This window comes from Elaeis guineensis, chromosome 7 (assembly GCF_000442705.2).
Source record: "Elaeis guineensis isolate ETL-2024a chromosome 7, EG11, whole genome shotgun sequence".
Taxonomy (NCBI): Eukaryota; Viridiplantae; Streptophyta; class Magnoliopsida; order Arecales; family Arecaceae; genus Elaeis; species Elaeis guineensis.
The window spans coordinates 98438728-98457559 of NC_025999.2; the positions used below are offsets into that span (position 1 = coordinate 98438728).

The 18832-nt window shown below is 38.9% G+C and overlaps 2 protein-coding genes across 4 annotated transcripts; one reads left to right on the plus strand and one right to left on the minus strand.

Annotated features, from left to right (window-relative positions):
- Positions 1-2534: 2534 nt before the first annotated feature.
- Positions 2535-5907, plus strand: LOC105048161 (pentatricopeptide repeat-containing protein At2g33680-like). 2 transcript variants are annotated; one of them, XM_073260436.1, is made up of 2 exons: positions 2535-5308; positions 5757-5907. In XM_073260436.1, the coding sequence occupies exons 1-2, from the start codon at positions 2971-2973 to the stop codon at positions 5771-5773; spliced, it is 2355 nt and encodes a 784-aa protein (XP_073116537.1). In that variant the 5' UTR covers positions 2535-2970; the 3' UTR covers positions 5774-5907. The 2 variants fall into 2 exon arrangements, with proteins under 2 accessions (XP_073116537.1, XP_073116536.1); XM_073260435.1 differs by lacking the exon at positions 5757-5907 and having other exon boundaries at positions 2536-5561.
- A 3587-nt stretch (positions 5908-9494) lies between these two features.
- Positions 9495-15754, minus strand: LOC105048160 (prefoldin subunit 6). 2 transcript variants are annotated; one of them, XR_012142511.1, is made up of 6 exons: positions 15628-15754; positions 15454-15524; positions 15217-15341; positions 15025-15085; positions 13135-13289; positions 9495-9905 (listed from the first exon to the last, which is right to left on the minus strand). XR_012142511.1 is itself a non-coding variant. In XM_073260437.1 (5 exons), the coding sequence occupies exons 1-5, from the start codon at positions 15704-15706 to the stop codon at positions 9849-9851; spliced, it is 393 nt and encodes a 130-aa protein (XP_073116538.1). In that variant the 5' UTR covers positions 15707-15754; the 3' UTR covers positions 9495-9848. The 2 variants fall into 2 exon arrangements, 1 of the variants encoding a protein (XP_073116538.1); XM_073260437.1 differs by lacking the exon at positions 13135-13289.
- Between the last annotated feature and the right edge of the window lie 3078 nt (positions 15755-18832).

Sequence of the window (18832 nt, forward strand, 5' to 3'; positions counted from 1 at the left end):
TCAAGCTTGACATGTGTGTTTATTGGAAGAGCTTGTTATCGATTGAGTCCAAGCCTAGTTATTTTTGCAAGTCCAAAACATTCAAATTCAACTCATTTGTGAACTCAATTTTCAATAAAGTTGAGCTTGGCCGTTTTCCCAATCAAACAAGCTTGCCGAGGTTTGCTATTAACCTATGCTTAAGTTGCCATTTAGATAGTGCTTTTGTGACATTTAAATTTGCAATGCTAGGAAGCTACAATTAGTTTGCCCAAGGAGCAAGAGGATGTCATACTAATTGATACTTTCTAAAATCTAATATAATTTTCTTGCCAAAAAAAAAAAAATCTAATATAATTTTATAACACCTTTACTTGATGTCATTTGAGGCTATCAATATTGTTGGCATCAATAATAACATGGTTAAAATGTAAAAAGAGCTATAAAGTTAAGCTTCATTTGACATGTCTTGGCTTATCTTGCTCTATTTATTTTTTATACTTGAAAAATAAATTTTACCTTTTTCTAAATTTCAAACAAGAAATTTTGTATTACTTTGGCAAAATTCATGTGTTAGGAGCACCCAATGTTTAATTTTGGTTGCAATAAGATAACATGAGTATTAAAGATAGAACTTGAGCTAGACTATGGTGTAAACTGCACTTGGATATCTTTTATTTTCATTATCCTAAAGTTCATGCGTTTTGGAATTTAGCCACTCCCAGATAACCTTCCATGCCATTTTCACAATTGTAAAGTTCTGACTCATTAGACAAATAAGAGCTCAAGGTTTCTCTTTCAGTTTGTGACAATATTGTACCATCTTGATGCTATATAACCTGGTTCTTTGATGTAGCTGGATTTTGGTCAAATGTTGACATGCAATAGAATAACGTGACAAAACAAAACTGCTGATGGACGATTCGACGTGCTACTGAGAAAAGAAAAGCTAATCAGCAGAATAGACTAGCTACCGAACAACAGCCCAGTAGCCCACGGCAACAAGGCGCGACTCCTCGAGAAGAACAAAAAAAGTCTCGAAGTATCTTCTCGTATTTTAAGGTGTCATCCGATTGATGAAGGCACCTACGTCTGATATGCAGACAGGGATGTTGCCTTATTTGGGATTATTGTACATGCGCATATGTTTCCAACGAATATATATGCATCCATGTGGTACTGTCAAGACAAAGCCCAATTGATCATTGGCCAGCCCAATGGCCTGTTCGTCAGTTTGAACAACAATGGAAACGTGCCGTCAAAAAAAAAAAAAAAAGGAACCACAATGGAAACATGTAAGATAAAAAGAAGTTGCAAATATGAAAAGCTCATCGACGAGCTGAACGACTTGTTAGTCTATTTGAACAACAATGGAAACATGTAATATAAGACAGAAGATACAAATATGAAGATGGAGGGACCAAAGAAAACAACTAGTTTATGTGACTTATACTACATCAAGATGCATTTCACGTATATCCATGTAGGTATAGCATTTATTTATAAATTAATGCTTAGGTGAAAATTATGAATGTCAGTTTTTTTTTTTTTTGGTAAAATGGTGCTTTTGGTACTGTTGGCTCCCGAAGCGGCACCTAGGTTGACAATTTTGAGATAGATTGACATCGCTGCCAAGTTGAATAAGGGAGAAGATCAAACTTATAAGATAAGTTCCTTATCAAAATAGTTTCTAGCAAAGGCCTTCGACGCTCAAGCCAGATATCAGAGAACAATGAGAAGGATAGAGTGGGAGGGGCTTGAGACGGAGATCATTTGGCTGTTCCTACAAAGGATAATAATTGTAGTTGAGGAAATCACACAACTCTTTCATATCCGATTGAAGTGAGCTGGTTTGTGATGTTTCATTGGTGTTCGGTGGATATGATAACAACCCAACATATAATTACAGTCAAGAATTACGGTTTGGTGTGATACAATTCCATTTTGTCCTGAGCTCAGATAAGTAGTTTGGTGACCAATCAAGATATTATATACATCAAACACAAGGTAAACCATTACCTCATATCAAGTTTGAAGTATAATCCTCAGTCGAAGAGGAACTGCCAAAGCCAACTCTAAGATGATGGAGCCTAAATGGTTTGCCGCATAGGAAATAAAATTCTTCTTGATTTTTTTGATAGTTCAATTTACATGCTATTAGACTACACAATAAGAGAGTATTCCTCTTTAAAGTAGGTTTAGGTTGTATCTTTTACATGAAAAAATGGCTGATCTTTTTTTATGATATCAACTATTAGATGATGCATTGTATGATTGTCAAAACACTCCAAATATTCTTTTTTATTCATCTACATTGATCTTATACAAGCTATTGTAAAAAAATGATATCTTTAGTGTCACATCAGTTACGAGTCAAAAAAAAAAAATGATTTATATGAATTAGAATATTTTTTTTCTCACACGAGGTGTTTTTAAAAAATAAAATTTTGAAGTTTTAAATATCTAAATTTTATTAAAGTTCAAAGTTCAAAAATAATGAGAGCCAAAATGGCCAATTTTTGTTTCTTGGCTTGTGAAGCACAACTTCCAAATGCGTTGAATTTAGCCCACTCCAAGTGGCAGGCGTGCGTGATGCCATGCCTGAGTGAATACCGCTCCTAGGTTACGTGTGCAGTCTTTTTTCCTCTATATTCCTACAAAGGTAGCCGGGATTAGCAAATCAGAATTCTAGTGTTTCCGAGTTCTGGAATACCACTCCCGAATCCGCCCAAACACAAATATTCCCACTAGGTGGTCGTATTTTACGGTCACTAACGTTCAGACATTTTGGCGAACGTAGTCCGGATCCCGGACCGAAGTTTTCCCAGAAAAAATTTCATCTTGCTACGGACTCCAATCGCTTCTGCTGCTGCTGCTTCCCTCGTTCCAAAGACCACCGCTTTCAGCGACACAGGTGCATCAAATTATCTTTACTTGCTGGGATGGGCAGCCGCTGTACGTTTCGCCATTGCACGATGGTTGCTCGATGAAATGCAGAGCCCAAAATTGATTTCCTGGACGAGCACCATAGCCTCACTCATCCGAAGTGGACATGCTGAGCTCGGCTTGCGAGAGTTTTTCCTCATGTGCAATTCAGGGCTGAGGCCAAATGAGTTCGGCTTCTCACTGGCTCTCAAGGCATCCCGCGTCGCTGGCGAACTCACCTGCGGAAAGCTCCTTCATGGCTGCACCATTAAATCTGGTTTTGAATGCAATGCCTTCTGTAGCACGTCGGTTCTTGACATGCACATCAAGTGTGGGAATATGAAAGATGCTTGCAGTTTCTTTGAGACAGCCCCATATAAATGCCAAGCTCTGTGGAATACAATGATTGATGGGTATGCTCGGATCTCAGGTGCGAAAGAGGCTGTTGAGTTGTTCCATCAGATGCGGGTCTCTTCCAACGTACCAAACAGTTATACTTACACCATTCTTATTAAGTTATGGGCAGGCATTGGTGATATCGACATATTAAGGTTTTTCCATGGAAGGACCATCAAGGCTGGTTTTGATGAAGATAATTTTGTTGGTGGTGCTCTTGTTGACTCCTATGCTAAATGGGGAGAACTGACTGATGCCTGCAGAGCATTCTGGAGCATAGATGAATGTGATCATGTTGTGTGGAGTGCACTGTTAGCTGGTCTTTGCCACAATGGTGACACCAAACAGGGCCTCGATTTGTATCTTAAATTTGTCTCAGAAGGTCGCAGGCTCGACCCATTTTTGTTTGCTAGCGTGTTTAATCTGTGCTCTGATTTGGAGACTCCGTTACTTGGTTTGCAGGTGCATGCTTGCTTAGCAAAGTCTGGATTTGTGGTGGACTCATTCATCGGAAGTGCTCTCATTGACATGTATTTTATCTTTGGAATGGTCACTGATGCATACAGAACTTTCCTTGACACCATAGACAAGAATGAGATGATATTCAGTGCAATGATTCATGGTTCCCTCTGCAACTCAGACCACAGAAGTGCTGTAGAATTTATATCTCAGATGAGGAAGCTAAAACTAGTGCCAGATTATTGCACATTAAACTGCATGCTCAGAGCCTATTCTAGTCCAGAAATGTTGGAAGAAGGCAGGGTAATTCATGGCCAAGTGATAAAATCCATAGCAGAATATGATCTATTTACTGGGAATACTCTTATAGAGATGTATTCTAAATGCAGAGCCATTGATGAAGCTGTTAAGGTTTTCATGGTAATCAACATGTGCAATGAGTTCTCGTGGACTGCACTGATAACCGGATACATTGAATCAGAGAGGTGTGAGGAAGCCTTGGTAATGTTTCACAGGATGCACTCTTTGGGGTCCGTCCAACCAAGCGAGTATACTCTTGTTGCAGTTCTCCGGGCTACTGCAAAACTTCCAGAGTTTTGCAAAGGAAAACAGGTTCATGGCTACATTATAAAACTGGGATTCCATTCTCATGCCTACATTGAAGCTGCACTCATAAGCATGTATGCAAAGTGTGGTTGCATGGATGAAGCATACCAAATATTTTCAAGCATGTCACAAAGGGATCCTGTGTCATGGAGCACCATGATGGCAGCGTATGTCCAGCATGGGCATTGCGAAAAAGTGCTGAAGCTCTTCTTGGAACATCAAGATGGGTTTATCACTGTTGATGAGTTCATCGTGTCCAGCTGCCTCTCAGCTTGTTCTAGCTTGACAGCAGTGGAGATGGGCAGATGTCTCCATGTCATTAGTATCAAAACTGGATTGGAGTCCAATTTGCATGTTGTGGGTGCCATTGTTGACATGTATTGCAGATGTGGATTCATCGATGATGGACAGAAATTTTTTGATAAGGCAAAGGAACGCAATGTAAAATCTTATACAGCACTGATTTCTGGTTATGCTCATCATGGTCTTGGTCAAGAAGCCCTTCACTTGTTCCATGAGATGCTGAGTGCTGGAGTGAAACCTGACGGTGTTACATACGTTGGGGTTCTTTCAGCATGTAGCCACTTTGGATTGGTTAAGGAAGGATGGCATTATTTTGAGTCTATGTGGCAGGATCATAGGTTGGAGAGAACAATTAACCACTATGCATGCATGGTTGATCTTCTTGGTAGAGAAGGAAGTGTGAAGGAAGCTGAGGAGTTGATAAACATGGCACCATTTAAATCAAAGACCTTGTTGTGGAGAACGCTGCTGGGTGCTTGCAGCAAGCATGGAAATATTGAGGTTGGGAACAGGATTGCTGAAAAGCTCATTGAATTAGAACCGGACGAACCTTCAACTTATGTATTGTTATCAAATATTTATGCATCAGCCTCCATGTGGGATCGTTCTATTGAGCTGCAAAACAAAATTAAAGAGGGAGGTATGAAAAAATCACCTGGACATAGTTGGATAGAAGTGGCAAAACGATTACCTAGTCAATTTTTTACCGCCATGTAGCCATGTTTGCAATTCATGTTGATAATAATTATTAGCCCAATTCAATTTTCTGGGTGTACCTTAAGCCTGTGCTTGATTACTAATTTTTTTATTGAAAAATATTTCTCAGTTACTACTTGTCTCTGCTGTAAGCTTTCCAATCCCTCCCCAAGATTATTCATTGACGGTTGCCTCTCCTCTAGTGTATATTTTACAAATACACGCTTTTCAACTAACCTAAAACTGCTTTTGTTAAAACTGTCACTGTCGAAAAGGTAAGTGTAAATAAGAACCTGACGAGAACCATTTGAAACAGTGACCTACCTCTCTTTGTAAGTGCTCTGAGATTACTGTTGCGGCCTCTTCTCATGTGATCACGGATGATTTGTCAGGCCACAGCGTACATTGATGCTGGAGGAGTTGTTGAGCAACCCAGGGAACCGCCCTAGGGCCTCGAAGTTGGGTGATAGGCCAAAATTGAGCCGGAGGAAGGTGGTGCAAGGGCACATAGTTTGGATCTCGCTGGAGCTATCACCGGAGGAGGTGAATAAACTGATCAGATAGTTTTCGGAGGTGATCGAGCTCCCAAAGCATGTTCTGAGGAAGAATTCGGAGCGCTGGGTGGCTTTAGTGGTGGCAGCGAGAAGCCTTAGCTGGAGGGTGGCGACGGATCTGGTGGCTAAGGAGTTTCGGCTGCGGACGGGGCTGAAAGGGGAGGTGGTGGCTTACGAGCTGGAGAAGAACTTCTTGCTCTTCTGATTTAAGAAGGCCGAGGAGAGGGACTAGATCCTCCATCGGTCGTGGGTTGTCATTGGGCAAGTGCTAGTGGTGGAGTTGTGACAGTCGAAGTTTTTTTCGACAGAGGGAGCTATCAGATCAGCCTTGATTTGAATCTAATTGCTGCGGCTCCCGGTGGAATTCTAGAGGGAGACAGTGATTCAGAAAGTAGGAGCTGTCCTTGGTGGATGAATGCACGATGGAGTAGAGGTGCCTTGGTTCGCCCGTGCATGCGTGAAGATCGACCTCTCCCGACCATTAAGGCCGAGGGTGCTAATCAAAAGTCCGGATGGCCCCTTCTGGTAGAGGTTCGCCTACGAAAGTCTCGATAGCATTTGCCTCTAGTGCGGTTGTTTCCACTTGTCGGAGGAGGCATGCCGGGCCGGAGCAGGGGATGGAGACTTGGTGGCCAGTTTGTGCTCAGGAAATATCATCTCAGCTAAAGGGGAGAACCTGGGAGTGGCAATGGAGGGGCCGTGTCCGGGTTGTGGCTGGTGGCCGTCCGACAGTGGCGGCCTAGGATTGAAGATCCAGTGGACTTGAGGAAGAAGGGGGCTAAGTCGATTCGGCCATATGAGTCGTTGCAAAGGTAAGTCTACTCAGATCAGAGACAGCTTGTGGGCTCGAACCGGGCTAACTTGGCAGCTGGATTGATGGCTGAATTAAGCCAGCCAAGATTGCACGGCACAGATCTCCCATTAGACCCAGGCCCGAATCAACAGCTGGATGTGATGTTGGGGATGCGGAGATTGGTGCGAGGTGCTTCGTGGGCTTAAGCCTGGGTGCGGGCCGGCTTGCAAGTCGCTTCGACCTGCTAACTGAGCCCGAGCGTAGGCTGGTGCATGGTTGAGGTGCAGGCAGGGGCCTCCCTAATGGTGGGCCAGGGGTTTCATTGGGGGCGGGCTCAGCTCAGCCTAAGCGCGCTCGGCCCCCTAACTTTGATGCAGACTAGGCACCAATCAAACCCAATGGATGGGAGTTGAGGTTTGAGGGGCCCAGAAAAGGCTCTATAAGGAAGAATAAGGTCAAAGGCAAAGCCCTGACCTCTTCTAAGACTCGTGTGGAGTCGGCAGCTAGCATTGGTGGCCCTGGAGTTTTCATTTTCTCTGCTAGGACCTTAGGGAAGGAGGGGGAGGCATCGTTTCAAACAATGGAGATGGCTTTTAACTCAAGTGGCCTAACTGAGGTGGGGAAGACTAAGGAGGGGATGGAGTGTGGGATGGAGAGTAATCCTATGCCTCTCAAGGGAGAAGGCCTGATGCATATAGATGCATCGGTGGGGGACAGGATATTGTCCACGAGGATGCTATTACTAGACTAAGACAGACCATCAAGGAAGAGGGGGTGAGCCCATCATCAATGGACTTGACGATAGTCAGGATTATGGCAGATTTTCAGGCTAAGGGGGGCATTGGTGTGGATCCCCTTCCCTACGAGTCATCTCCATGGGGCTTCTGATCTGGAACACCCGGGGGTGGGGAAGCTCTCATTCTGATCGACCTTTGGCCGATTGATCTAGGAGCATGTCCCTGACGTTTGTGTCCTGCTTGAGACTTGACTCTCTAGGGTGAGTCTCATCCGGGTTAGACGACAGATTCTGATGTTGTGGAGTACCTACACAGTGGAATCTAGGGGCTTGTCGGGAGGAATCCTAGAGATGTGGTATCGCAGCTCGATTAAGATAGATGTCTTCCATAGATGCGAGCAGCAAGTGGCTCTAATCATCTCGAAGCATATTGGGGGACTTTGGCTTCTGTCTGGAGTATGCGCGAGCATCGAGTATAAGGAGCAGAAGGTGCTTTGGTCCAAAATCTCTATAATGGTGTCGCAGGACTTGCCTTCCCTCATCGCTGGGGATTTCAACTTTATTATAGGGTCTCATGAGAGGATGGGTGGTAGGCAATATGGGAACAACATTGACTATAGAGAGTTCGGAGAGTTCATCGGCAATGTGGGTCTGATTAATCTTGGCTACTCTGATCCCATATTCACCTGATACAACAACCGGTAAGAGATGACATGGGTTTGGAAGAGGATTGATCGGGTGCTTAGTACTGCTAAGTGGCTCCAATAGTGGCTCCAGTGGTTTCTAGGCACCAGGTTCAGCACCCCCGATGATTGTGTTGAATCATTTTCTGATTCTCATCACTACTAACGGCTTACGCTTGCTTAGGGGCTTGTTTAGGTTCGAGAAATTCTGGACCTTCTATCCGAGTTCGTAAGATCTTATTCGGGAGGTATGGAGATTACCAGTCCGTGGGGATACGAGGTACCGAGCCAAGCACAGACTCCTTTGGTGGAATTGGCTTGAGGTTGGTGATATCTTCAGACGAATCGAGAGGGTGGAGGCAGACATTATGGAGCTGCAATTGAGAGAGGATCGACCTAAAATATAAATCTGATTTATATACTTATTTATATCCATACTATTAATATTGATTTTTATTTATTTAAAATAAATATAAATTTTAGCATCATATCAATATCCATATCTCTATCTATATTCATTGCCTAAAACAGAAATGAATATTGTTGTATTGATATCTGAAACCTAGTGTCCACATTTTAAAACCTAAGTTCAGAATAGACCTGAACTTCCATATCCATTATGCAAATTGGTAAAAAAAAAAAAAGATCAAATGCCTTCCCCCGGATTGCCGAGAGGTCATGCAATGTCTAATTTAAGAGAATTTTGTTCAAATCTAATCAAATGGGGAGCCACCAAAAGGGCTCTCCATATAAACATCTTAATTTTGGCCCACAATTTCTCAGCCGCGTTTCCTTGTCACTACCAATGAGGATGAAGATTCGCATGACACATTGGTAACAGCTCTTTAAAACATAGCTTTGTTAGAAAATTAAAATCGATCCAGACAAGCTGGTCTGGTTGGATTTTGTCCACCGAGCATAATTTTTTCAGGAAAATCACCTGTACAACCAGAGAGAGTAAAATATAGCATCATGCCACCATAAGCATGGCATTCACCTCAAACGGTCGCTTGAACCGAATCTTGCTGGTTCACACATGGACAAAAGAGGATGTAACTTTTATTACACAGTCCTGTTAAAATGCTGTAATGAGCCATTCAAAAAGCATATCATGACCTGTGATAATTGCATAATCATAAGTATTGTAATCAGACCATATGACGGACATCAATATGAGGAACAGTTTAATACTCCCAGGTTAGACATGTTATGCCCATGGACAAAATTCTCTTTCAACAAAATAAGGGAAATTCTTGTAAGGCACCAAAAGTCTAAAACTGTATGCCCCTATGCGCACACATGACATCATGCACGTATGCAAGAGAATTTTACATGGTAATAGCGATGACGACAAATCCAGCCTCTGTACTGAAATTTCTGTACATGTTAAAGCAACTGCACTGTCCTCATGACCATTATATAATGTCAATTATTTTAACAAATGCCGCTGCATAATGTTGACAACACATCAATAGGCCACATAGCCATCATAACTATACACAACACCATGATCCTCACAAAGCCAAAATGCAGCACGTTGTCATATATTGTCCCTTTTGGCATATCACCACCTCTCCAACTGGAAAAGTAGAAGGCAAATGGGTTGCTCTCGGTACCCAGTCAGATATCAACAGCAAGGGAAAAGTCAAAAGCGATCTGAACTTGCTTCCCTGAAAGCTTTCCTGCTGCAATAGCTGATCTGAACATGCAACAGCAAGCTACGGCTTGGCTTTTCCAGCCTGAAGAGTTTGAATCTTCTGTTGTAATTTTACAATCTGTGACAAAAATCAATAATTTACGTTCTTTTAGTGTACTGATCATGGATACAGGCACAGACGAAAATCTAAGGCTGCCATTTCTTTTTTCTTCCATTCATATTGGTCAGAAGTTTGGCATTCAGATACTGTTAAGGTAGGGCATCCAAAATTCGGGAAAAATTTAAAATTAACCCAAAGTTCAGTAAGATTTGAATCAAAAAAAATAAAATTAAAAGAATACATAGTATCGTTGGTACAGTTATACATCAATTCATGCTAAAACAACAGTGGAGTCAAAAATTGCAAGAAACAGCAAGAGTACTATCTCCAACAACAGCATATAGAATAATTGATTTGTAATCCATCATCATTCCTTGGAGAAGTCAGTATATCACGAGATATATTTTTTTATAATTCAATTAAATGAAAAATAATTCAAAGAATCATTCAGCAATAGAAAATCCATGAATAATTAGAAATTTTCTCCAAACAATTTGGAGGTGGCATTGAGAGAGGAATTAGGATAAAAAGTTTACCATCATGCACTGTTCTCGAAATAATAGATAGAACTAAAAATAAGACAATATTACACCTGAATTTCTTAAAAAATCTTTTTTTTTTCTTTCATAAATAAGCAAGATTCTTTCAGGGCCCATGGTTCTTCAGCTTTTACCTATAAATATTCAGACTACCCATACCAAGGCAAACTTTTGCTTTATAAACATACAAAATCATCTCATTTAGTTAGATATTTTCATACATAAACACACAAAATCATCTGTTGGACATTTTAATACTATATAGGCACATATCCTTGTTAACCTTGAGGGATTTAATTTAACCTTCACAGCAAAAAGCTCTCCACTCATTTAAGCAAGAATTTCCAAAGAAGACATCAGAAGGTGCCTTCAAGAAACTAGAACAACACTTGAAGACCCAACAAAATGCTTTTCACAACCTTAACAAATTTAGACATATATGCTATATGGGCCTTAGACGTTACTTTGGACAAAATTCAGAAGCAGCAAGATTTCAAGGTTATACTCTCACCTGCTCAAAGATTAGCCTGTGATGCTGTGATTCCTAACAACCACTATCTTGAACATCATTGAACAAAATCTTTCAAACTTCCCTTCTCTACTTTGGACAAATTCAGAAGCAGCATGATTTCAAGGTCAAATACCCTCACCAGCTCAAAGATTAGTTTATGATGCTCTGACGCCTAACAGCCAAGATCTTAGATATCACTAAACAAATCATTCAAACTTTCTTACCGAAAGACAATAGGGCAATTAGTTCACTCATTCCATGAACCCCTACCTGAAAAAGGGCCTACCGAGAGGAAAAAGGGCTTCCAAGCTCCTTTTTCAACCCTCTTAATCTATATAAAAAGCCTGTGTGCTAAACTCCTTGTTTTCTTTCTGATAGATGCCAAGTATTCAAGTCAAGCAAGAAAACAAGTGTATGCATGTGTGTGTATATAAATAATATATACACACACACACACCACCACACACACACACACACACACACACACACACACGCACGCACGCACATATATGTATGGATATATTTTGGCAGAATAGAGGAGTACGACCTTTCTTCTCAATATTTCTATTCATTTATATCTTGATATTTGAGCACCTCCCTTCATCATGGTGCATGCCTGGTGTTGTGCCTAGGTTCCAAGAGACCTTGGTGCCTTTGGCACCTTGCCTTTGACAACTTTGAGTTCTTTTATCCTATTACTTAGGACTAGGTTAATCTCCCATTGGACATGAGATTAGCAGTCTGAAGGCTACATAATTTATCATGCTTTGCAGGAAATCTGGCTTTAACTTTAGAACTCATAACTTCCACCCTAACTTATAGCGCACATCATGTGGTCAAATATTGCAGTGGAAAGGCCACTAACACTGACCAAACACTGAAGGTGTTTAATATTGGCAAAGCTAGCTGGAGTGAAACAATAATAAACTCCAACGAAAAGCATAATATCAGGCTGATTCAGATCACTTGCCAACCATGTAGAGATTCTATTGCTACACACAGAGGTAACTCATCCTGAACCATTCTTATAGATCCATTTCCATAACAGTCTGGACCACAAAACCTACATATAATGCTTCAAAACTTTCAATTGGCTGTATAAGATTCACCCACTCCATCCCCATTCCTCTAAAAAAACAGGATTTCTTCCACCCGGTGGCTGGGATTCTTTAGAAGATTTTGGTCAAAAGAAAAACTGCATTTGACTTATTGTAGCAACTAGAGGATAATGATATGGAGCACTATGTTCTTGGACATTTAATATCAAGGGCTGAATCATAGACCAATAACCTAAAAGGTATAAAAAGAAATGTTACTTATGAACAATTTTTTTCAGAGGACGCCCCTAGTAATTTTAAAAGCAAAGTTGATTTAATTCTAAGACATCATCCTGGGGCAAGAAGTGAGACATCCCTCTTTAAATAGTTATGCAAATGTTGTGCTACGTCGATTGGCTTTTGCTTAGGTACCAATATGTTTGGCTAAAAGCTCAAAACATGTTGGACAACTAATTTATATTGCTATGTCTGTGAATAGTTGATGTGCAAAATAAAAGACTTGATTTGCATTTTTAATTTAAGTCAATAAGTAAATGCAGAATAATCATCTGACTAAAAAAACTACTAGGAACAAATTCTCTTCAATCTTTTGCTATTCCGTCATTTATGTGCACATTTTTCTTGTAATGTGCAAAAACAAGAGAAGACATTACTTTAGTGAGGAGGTATCAGTCTTGCTTGATGCTTATACCACACAAATTACACATTAGAGATAAAGCACGCCTTGTTAATAGAGCATGAATATGAAGTCCCTAGGAGTGACTCAACCCAAACCGAATCAGGCCTACTGTGGTGTTACTAGGCCAAGCCAAAGCCTAGGTCTAAGCTCAATTGCTTCCACAAACTTCTCTATAATCCAAATACTCCCATCCTTCACATCTTTATTCCCCAAAAACAGCTTGTTTGCCATTAAAAATATATTCAACCTTTATGCATGCTGCCCTTGGATGATATAATCTAAGACCTCCACTAGTATTACAGTTTAAATTGACTACCCCATCATTTCAATATTCAAGCCAGGCAAATTGACAGACTGGCACAAACTAACACACATAGAACCATAACTAAAACATTGATCAAGGAGGGACAACCAAATATTTGATCCATAGGTGATGCTTTACAAGCAAATTGAAACTTACCTTTTGAAGCATTCAAGAACTCCTTTTGGAGAAATCGTTGATATTTTCAGCAACTCCTAGGCAATTGTTTCCTTGCGTCAACACTTCAAGCTTGGTTTCCAAGAAAATAGCACTCCAACTCCTCATGTTCTGAGCTCAACAACCCGATGAATCCACTGAAATAACATTCAATTTCAACTAAGACCATTAAAAAGTCAAGCATAAACCAGAAACTTGCTCCAACAAAGCCTCTTGAGTGTGGATTAGAATATAAATTGTCAGTCCTCTAAACTCTAAAGGACGTCAAAACTTTTCATTGGTTGTATAATACTCCAAACTTTCCATGGGCTATATAAACTAACCCATATCATCTCTAGCCCTTTAAAAATCACTTTTTCCACCTTTAGAGATTCTGGTTGAAGAGGTTCTGATTCTAGCCGAGAGAATGATACATTGAGACCATATTCTCTTAGGAATCCAATCTGACCAGCTGATGCAAGAAGCAGTAACTTGAGAGATGACAAAACAAGAATTATCAACAATTTCTCTAAAGGATGGTAATGATACTTCAAAAGGCATATGTAAACATGATTCTAAGGCATCACCCTTGAGGCAAAAAGAGTGACATATCCCTTCTTGATTTCTGGATGTGGTGCTATGTGAATTAATGTATGCTCTGTTACCAATATTTTTGGCTTAGAACTTGAAAAACGTTGGGCAACTGATTTAAATTGCTATGCTTGTGAATGACTTCAAAAAAGTTTATGGACTATGTATGTAAATAATTTTGAAAAAAAATCCACTTTCCCAAACCCTCTAATCCATTCACAGTTGAAGTAAAACCAAAATCTCCCAACTGGATGTGCTAGTCTCATTGCCTTTCACATGAGAATATCCTTTTAGGTGCACTTTTGTACCATGGTCAAAATCTAGCGACCTAAATATTGACAACCATAGGAAGAAGTGGATTAAAAGAATTCCAAATTAGTGGCATAAAGAAAATTGTCATCAGAATCTTTGTGGTTAACGAAATTCATGTACAATGAATTGTGACAACAATTGCTATTTTTAGACGATCTCCTTGATCCAAGTTCAACCACCCCAATCCTCTGAACCACTTATAGCTGGTTGATCCTTAATTACTTCTTCAAAGGTCCTTGTAGATTAATTTTTGCTTGTTTTTTCAGATACCAACACCAGCACTAACCAGGTATACCACTATAGGACAATTCAATGCCTTTCAATCCCCTCTTTCATGAAACAAATGTTGAATTTTTTTCAACATTCTTTGCTTTCACCTCCATTTTTGGCTCCAATTTCACTAGGGAGTTATTTTGCTATTAATGGTGTTGCCTGAGTCATTTTATTTTGATATCCTTCAAAACTGAGATTCACTTATTGCACAAAATTTCAACTCATTACTCCATGTCTCTCAACTTTACAATGAGATTTCAACAATTTAAGTGAATTTATTGTTGCTTTTTGGCTCCATGTTGCATGAGCCTAAATGTTAAGCTACTACAAATCATACATACGCTTCAAGGGTTTCTGCCTCCATTCTTATAACCATGGTGACCAAATCTTCTCCACCTCCTAAACTTCACCAGATATGGCATCTAAAAGGAATTAGAGAACTAAATATTTAGACATCAGATGACACCCAACTAAATACATCCAGTTAACGAAAAAAGCAGCCTTTTGGAATCATTCATGGAGAAATTTCCGTAATATTAGTAATTAACAATGATAAACAATCTGATCATTTATACTGTTAAGTACCATGCAAATACTATCAGAAGACCATTCCTTCAAAGAAATCCAGAAACAGAATTGGCTGCTGAGCCAAAAATTACCGCACAAAAGGCACAAACAATGAATAAAATACAACACAAGACTAAGATAGGTACAAACCGAATCCTTCTTGTTGTTCTGCCTGTCTTCCAAATCTTGAAGGGTCCCATCAAGCCGCTTCCTGTAAATTACGTAAACAAGGTAAGAACAGCATCCTATCATCAAGAAAACAAAAGAAACGACATGGCAACTGAAAACGAAACAAATTGACCGAGCCACTGATGTCATGGAAAAGGTTTAAGGGGAACCCACAGTTCGGCAGAGATGTACTCTATCCTCTTGCGGACGTTGGCCTTCGCCTCCGCCAGGTCTTGCTTCACGAGCACCGGCCCTATCAGCTTATACACATTGGCATTCTCATTCAACAACTCCAATTCCTGCAAAACATAGACATCGAGATCGAATGTTGATGCATGATAAAAACCAAAAGCGCCTTCCCTCTTCCTTCCAACTGTAGAACAAGGAGAGAAAAAAGGCAAAAGGGAGCACCTTGAGGACGAGCTCGTTCTCGCCGAGCTGGATGGTGTACTGCTTCCTCACCCGGTGGTTCTTGGCGATGTCTACGGTGAATTTGGAAAGATAAATAAGACCAATATCGGAAAAGAGAAATATAGGGTTAGGATTTGAGAGAAGGGAGAATGGAGAGAAGGAAGAATTACCGGCCTTTCTGGAGTTTGCTGAGAGCGTTGGCTTGGGATTCAAGGTCGCGCTGGAGCTCTCTGAGGGCCGCCGACGAAGCCATAAGGTTTATGCAGCGCAGCGGCGAATTCAGAAATCTTTCTTCGTGAAGTCAATATAATAAAAGAAATGGAGGGAGAAAGAAAGAAAATAATAATAATAATAATAAATATTATTTTAAAAAAATAATAATATATAAAATTTTGAATATTTTTTATAATAAAATATTATAAATAAAAATTATAATAAAATATTAGATATTATTAAATATTAAATTTGTAATTGTTAATTAAAAATTATTTTAATTATATATATTTGATACGGGTAAAAATAGGGACAGGAAAAACTCAAAGGATGTTATCAAAAAAAAAAAAGAAGCTAAAAGAAATATATTTAATTCAGGTTGAGAAAAAAAAAAAGATAGGAACATATAGTTTTTGTTGTATTTGTATTGGTTAGGATATAAAAAATAAATTGATGTAGATTTTAAATATAAGAGGTGGCAGATGGAGACATGAGATTAGAATGGGATATTGAAAGATAAATAAAAAATAATGAATAAGAATAAAAAAAGAATGAGAGAGAAAAGGAGAAAGATCAAAGTAGCATTTAGAGAGATGAGATATGTGAGATATTAAAAAAAAATATATGTCTTAATTTTTTTTTCATCTTTTGATATGATTTTTTTAGAATATAAAAATAAATTAATATAGACTTTAAATATAAGAGATGGATGGATGGGATTGAAATAAAATATCAAAAAATAAATAAAAATAATAATAAATAAAGAAAGAGAAAGAAAGAAAATAGGGAAAGAGGTCAAAGTGGTATAAGAAAAGGAATGAGAAAAAAAAGAAGTAGGACATGCGAGTCATCAGAAAAAGAAATATAGATCATAATTATTTTTTTAATATAATTTTTTTATTTTTTTATTTTTATTTTTTTATTAATATATATATTTATATCTATTGTGGGGTTAATTTTATTTTATTTTTTTTCTCTGATCAATAGCTTTTTATACTAACAGTCTAGTAAATGTATACATTGGGCTCTTTTTTTTGTGGGGTCAATTGACCCCACAATTTCCTACGTGCATCCACCAATGCGGCAGCGGTGGCGGCGGGGAGGGGAGAAGGTGGACCAGGGTCTGTCTATTTGGGGCCGGGCCTAGCCACGGCCGGGTGATCTCTACAAATGTTAGTGCACTCACAATTTCAAATTCATTCTTTGGGATGGGCCTTTACTTGGCCCAGGGTCAACGGCTTTGGGGCCGAAGCTTTGGCCCCGTTCGGCTCGCCCAACAGGTCTACGAGTGGAACACAAGAGATGTTACGATGGGGAACGGCCCAGCCAAAAAAGAACGCTGAAGCAGCGACGATGTGGAAATAGCAAAATTTTTTGTGCACCACAAGTGGTATAAAAAATCTGATATGAAGAGTATTACTTTATGTGATTAGTCCACATAGCCACTACTTTCTAACGTATATTTAATGTCTATAGTTTCATTTTTTTATTTAAAAATTTTGAATGACGAAAATATCTTATCTCTGTGGAAAAAATTATGATATCTTATATCCATATTATGACATCCTGCGTGCAGAAATTTATAATTTTGATGCAAAATATCATAATATGCCATGGATGTCACAATTTTTTTTAAATAGCAAGTCATTTTCGTCATTCAAAATTTTAAAATGAAAAAGCGAAATTGCGGGCATTAAATGTGCATTAGAATGTGGTTGGACAAAAATACCCCTTCTATATTATGACATCCTGCATGCAGGAAGTCATAATTTGATGCAGGATGTCATAATATACCACAGAATGTCATAATTTTTTGGGCCATATTATAACATCCTACGTATAGGAAATTATAATATATCCAACGATATAATTTTTTTCAAAGAGTAGAGATATTTTCATCGTGCAAATTTTATAAACAAAAAAAAGAAAACTGCAAGTATTAAATGTGCATTAGAAAATGGTGGCCACGAGATCAATCACATAAAACAGTGCGCTCCATGTCAGATTTTCTACACCGCTCGTGGTGCACAAAAAAATTCTCATGGAAATATCTCGGAGACCAGTGTTAACAAGTACTGCCCATATTAGTTCCAGGACCTACATATCCTCAATGCGAAATTCTTTGTACACCGCCCACGATGTAGAAAATCTGATGTGGAGCGCACCACTTTATCCCATTAGACCACGTGATCATCTCTTTTCATCGCGTATTTAATATCCATTTAATACTTCTAGTTTTATATTTTCATTTGAAATTTTGAATGATGAAAATATCACTTTTTTTTCGAAAAATTTATTACATCCTGTGCTGATATTATGGCATTCCGCATTGAAATTATAACTTTCTGCACAAGATATCATAAGTTTTTCATAGGATATCTAAAGAAGAAGGGATATCTTCGTCATTGAAAAAAATATGACATCTTGTGTTCAATTATGGCATCTTGTGTTAAAATTGATAGGTATTTTCGTCATAGGATGTCATAGTTTTTCAATAACCAAAATGCCCTTCCCTCTTTATGACATCCTGTTAAAAAATTATGATATTCTATGTAAAAAATCATAATTTCAATACAAGATGCCATAATATCAACATAAGATGTCATAATTTTTTCGAAAGAGAAGAGATTTTTTCATCATTCAAAATTTCAAACGAAAAATTAGAACCGCAAACATTAAATGCGTATTAGAAAATAATGACTATATGGTCAAATAAGATGAAGCAGTGCGTTTCACATCATATTTTCTACACTGTAGATGGTGTACAGAGAATTTTTCTATCCTCAATTGTTCCACGCGTGGCATCTTGTTTGCAAATAATAAATTCAGACCTTTCTTTTCTTTTCTTTTCTTTTCTTTTCGTTTTGTGGGGGTGGCTGGGTGGGTAGACCAAGGAGCGTTACTGACCATTTTGATAGCTAAAAAGATAACCATTCTCTCGACTTCATCGAGAAAGAACTAACCTCGGTAATTAGTATTTTTACCCTCTAAGAGAAGGTTGACTTGTTTATCTTGCAGTGCCTGCCATTAGCCTTCATGCACAACTTATAATTCTGGTAATATACGCACTGTTGTGCAAAACTTTCAAGCTGCATATTTACGACGGCATATTTGGTCAAGAAGGGCCCAAAAGCCTAGTACACTTTTCGCTTCAAATTCCCAGATC

Coding starts and splice junctions, on each gene's coding strand:
- LOC105048161 (XM_073260435.1), top strand. CDS start 2,971: ATGCAGAGCCCAAAATTGATTTCCTGGACGAGCACCATAGCCTCACTC.
- LOC105048160 (XM_073260437.1), bottom strand. CDS start 15,706: ATGGCTTCGTCGGCGGCCCTCAGAGAGCTCCAGCGCGACCTTGAATCC. Junction 15,086..15,216: donor GAGTACATCTCTGCCGAACT/GTGGGTTCCCCT, acceptor CGTAATTTACAG/GAAGCGGCTTGATGGGACCC. Junction 9,906..15,024: donor AGAACAACAAGAAGGATTCG/GTTTGTACCTAT, acceptor TTTTTGTCACAG/ATTGTAAAATTACAACAGAA.